This window comes from Triticum urartu, chromosome 2A (genome assembly GCF_056163025.1).
Source record: "Triticum urartu cultivar PI428250 chromosome 2A, HENAU_Tu73, whole genome shotgun sequence".
NCBI classification, from domain to species: Eukaryota; Viridiplantae; Streptophyta; class Magnoliopsida; order Poales; family Poaceae; genus Triticum; species Triticum urartu.
Genome location: NC_141874.1, coordinates 293,526,332 through 293,529,267, shown reverse-complemented (window position 1 = coordinate 293,529,267; position 2,936 = coordinate 293,526,332). Strand labels below are relative to the sequence as shown.

Below are 2,936 nucleotides of genomic sequence, written 5' to 3'. Positions count from 1 at the left end.
CTCCTTCCCGAAGGGTTGAGAATCCGTGAGAAAATAGATTGAGAGAGGTTTTGGGGATCCTTCAAGCTCGTTTTGCAATTGTGAACATGGCGTTATGAAGTATTGGGAACCATTGGAGCAGATCATGAGAACATGTATCATAAATGACGTGGAGCCAGACCTCACATTGTTCTTGTTTGCCACTTGTGGCAATCCATAGTTCTTGCTTTTGTGTTTTTACAACATTTTATTATTAGTTTTACTTCGTTTGGACTCTAATTTCCGTTTCAATTTGAATATTTTGACTTAAAAACACTAAAAACCTAAATTTTGTTGAAATGTGTGCATTTGAAGTAGTAATTAGAAACTTAATACATTAAAGAAATAGGAAAGGAGAAGGTATAGGCATTTAGGTTTTGAGAAGGAACTTTTATGGGAAGCCTGGAAATGTCTTTAGCGTCCATAGGCACTTCATAGTTTGTACAAATTTACAGCAGATATAAGGATTCTCGTGTACAAATTCATAGCACATATGCTCCTTCTCGTGAAAATCAAGAAAATAGCAGCTAAAAAGAATTGAATAAAGGTTAACAAACAAAATTTTGTCAGAATTTCAAACAATTTGGAGCCCATTTTTTGTTTTTCCTACAGAGCTGCTTCAAACTTAGAACTTCACAGGCATCTAAATGAGCAAGCATCTTAAATGGACACTGAATCTGTGGGATCGGCTCAAACAATTTGAAGCGCTATTTCTTTTGCTAAATTATACCATCACCGCCATGACCAAATATAAGTAGTCCCTCTGTCCCAAAATTCTTGTCTTAGATTTGTCTAAATACGAATGTACAAGTCACGTTTTAGTATTAGATACATCGGTATCTAGACTAATCTAAGACAATTTTGGGACGGAGGGAGTAATAGGCACAAACACAATGATGTCAAATGGAACAGGCAACAGCAACAGAGCAAAACATCAAAATTGTGATATTGCAAAGAGAAATATATTATCAGCTCTTGATGATTTACGCTGAAGGCAGCAGCTGCCAGATAAACAAAGGTTCAAAGGTCCAAATCGACGATATCTGCTAGGCTCACACTTGAAACTTGGAACAATAGGAAGCCCAAGAATAAAGCATAAATGAAACCGAGGACCAAAATGCCCAACACAAGTGCATCATGAAACATTCTCATCTAGTGAGACTTGACATACTCCTGCACGATGTTAAGGCCCTCGGATTCTTCACCGTAGTCCTGGTAAATCAAAGAAATCAGTCAAACGTCAAGTTCTGCCTACTTGAAAAGAAACCCGTCCTTTGGTCGTATCAGTTTATAGTAGATTTGTCACCTTGACAACAACGCAAGAGCAGCCCACAACCTTCCTTGCCTTGCCCTCAGAGTCAATCTTGCAAAGCTGCAGAGAAAAGCATGTTAATATCAACACATCAATACTTCCACGACAAACGTGAAGAAACAACGAAAAGCTAAAACAACTTACAAGACAAGCATAGGGAAACAAAAGAATTTTAATATCAAGAGCAAGTGCATTCTCCAGCAATAGTGAAGCATTGCTAAGTCCAAAGATGAATGTGGAATACATGCTGCAATTAAGTATAATAAGATGGAACATTACAAATTGGCATTAGAAAACTCACCCCTGCCCACTCTCCAAGAGTTTTAGCACTTGGCACAGTAACCAGGTGAACATTGTGCTCAGCGCATAGTGCCTTAACGAGCTTCACGTAATCAGGCTGGTCACAATCCTCAGCCAGCACACAAAGCTGAGCAGCATGCTTCTCAATGGACTTGGCAGCCTCACGGAGCCCCTTCACAAGGCCATCATGAGCACTTGACTTCTTCATGACAAGCTGTAGAGCAGTCATCAAGTCCATTGGCTCACCAAGAACCAGGGTAGGTGCCTCTACTGGGGCAACAACTGGTGTCGGGGCTTCTTCCCTGCAAAGAGTGATAACTCATGGCATGAATAGCATGATACGAGGACAGCAAGCATAAAGAACAGAGGTTACACACTCTAACCAGCAGTTTAAATCTGTGTTTACCGCAATTCAAGCTGTTAGTTTTCTATATGTTCATAGCTACTCTTTAGTTTGGGCAATCAGGTACCGGCATGTTGCATTAATCTACATGCCATACGAGATTTTTTTTTTGCAGGGGATACGAGATTAAACAACTATCTTGCACCGTAGGTAGATCACAATAGAGATCGTTCAAAAGTGTAAAATCAAAAGGAGGGACAAACTATTGAAAGCAGCTGTAATTTGCAAGCAGAGTAAACCAGCTATCATTATTTTTGAAATTTCAGCTAGTATCTTATACTGTAATATGTAATAATCATGAACGCAACTAGTACTAAACAATCTGCTTCACAACTACTTGCAGATTAAAATCATTCTAAGACAATGCCGAAACGCCCAACAAATAACACATGTGTATCAGTGTTAATTGGAGAAGACCAACCAACGACAAAATAAACAATTGCGCCCCTGGATGTTAAGAGCACAAACCAACACTGAGATTTCATAAGTAGCCCAAAAGCACTCGCAAGTTACAAACAAGATAACAACATGTATCGGATTTAATATCTGCAGCACACCACTGCAATCAAGACTACAGAAACGAGCAGTGCCAAGGTTTCTTTCTGCGGGAGAACTTACGCCATCTCGTGCGCTCCAAAGGCCACCGAGGCAGCTGCGAAGGAGGGAGATCTGGAGCCTGGAGCAACAAAGCGAAAAGATAGCAGCGATTAGCGAGGTTAGATGCAAGAAAGAAAAGAAGAAGTACGGTGAGGACACAGCGCCGCCACCTTGGGACCTTGGAGAGCGGCGGCGGTAGGGTTTTCGCGAGTAGGGCAGGTGTTTTTGACGGCTGGGAGAACGTGTAAGTTATATAGCTCTTTGCAGAAGGGCCGGGGACAACGCTTCTGTTGGGCTCAGAAAGCC

The 2,936-nt window shown here is 41.0% G+C and overlaps 1 protein-coding gene across 1 annotated transcript; it reads right to left on the bottom strand.

The window, feature by feature from the left end:
- Positions 1–942: 942 nt before the first annotated feature.
- On the bottom strand, positions 943–2,913 carry LOC125536928 (small ribosomal subunit protein eS12). The gene is made up of 5 exons (XM_048700224.2): positions 2,801–2,913; positions 2,652–2,709; positions 1,632–1,932; positions 1,325–1,390; positions 943–1,230 (listed from the first exon to the last, which is right to left on the bottom strand). The coding sequence occupies exons 2-5, from the start codon at positions 2,654–2,656 to the stop codon at positions 1,171–1,173; spliced, it is 432 nt and encodes a 143-aa protein (XP_048556181.1). The 5' UTR covers positions 2,657–2,709; positions 2,801–2,913; the 3' UTR covers positions 943–1,170.
- Between the last annotated feature and the right edge of the window lie 23 nt (positions 2,914–2,936).

Bases quoted from the DNA above. Each gene is read 5' to 3' on its own strand.
- LOC125536928 (XM_048700224.2), bottom strand. The intron at 1,391-1,631 runs GTGAGTTTTCTA...TTTTCTCTGCAG, and splicing joins CTCTTGGAGAGTGGGCAGGG to CTTTGCAAGATTGACTCTGA. The intron at 1,231-1,324 runs GTGACAAATCTA...TTGATTTACCAG, and splicing joins GCTCTTGCGTTGTTGTCAAG to GACTACGGTGAAGAATCCGA.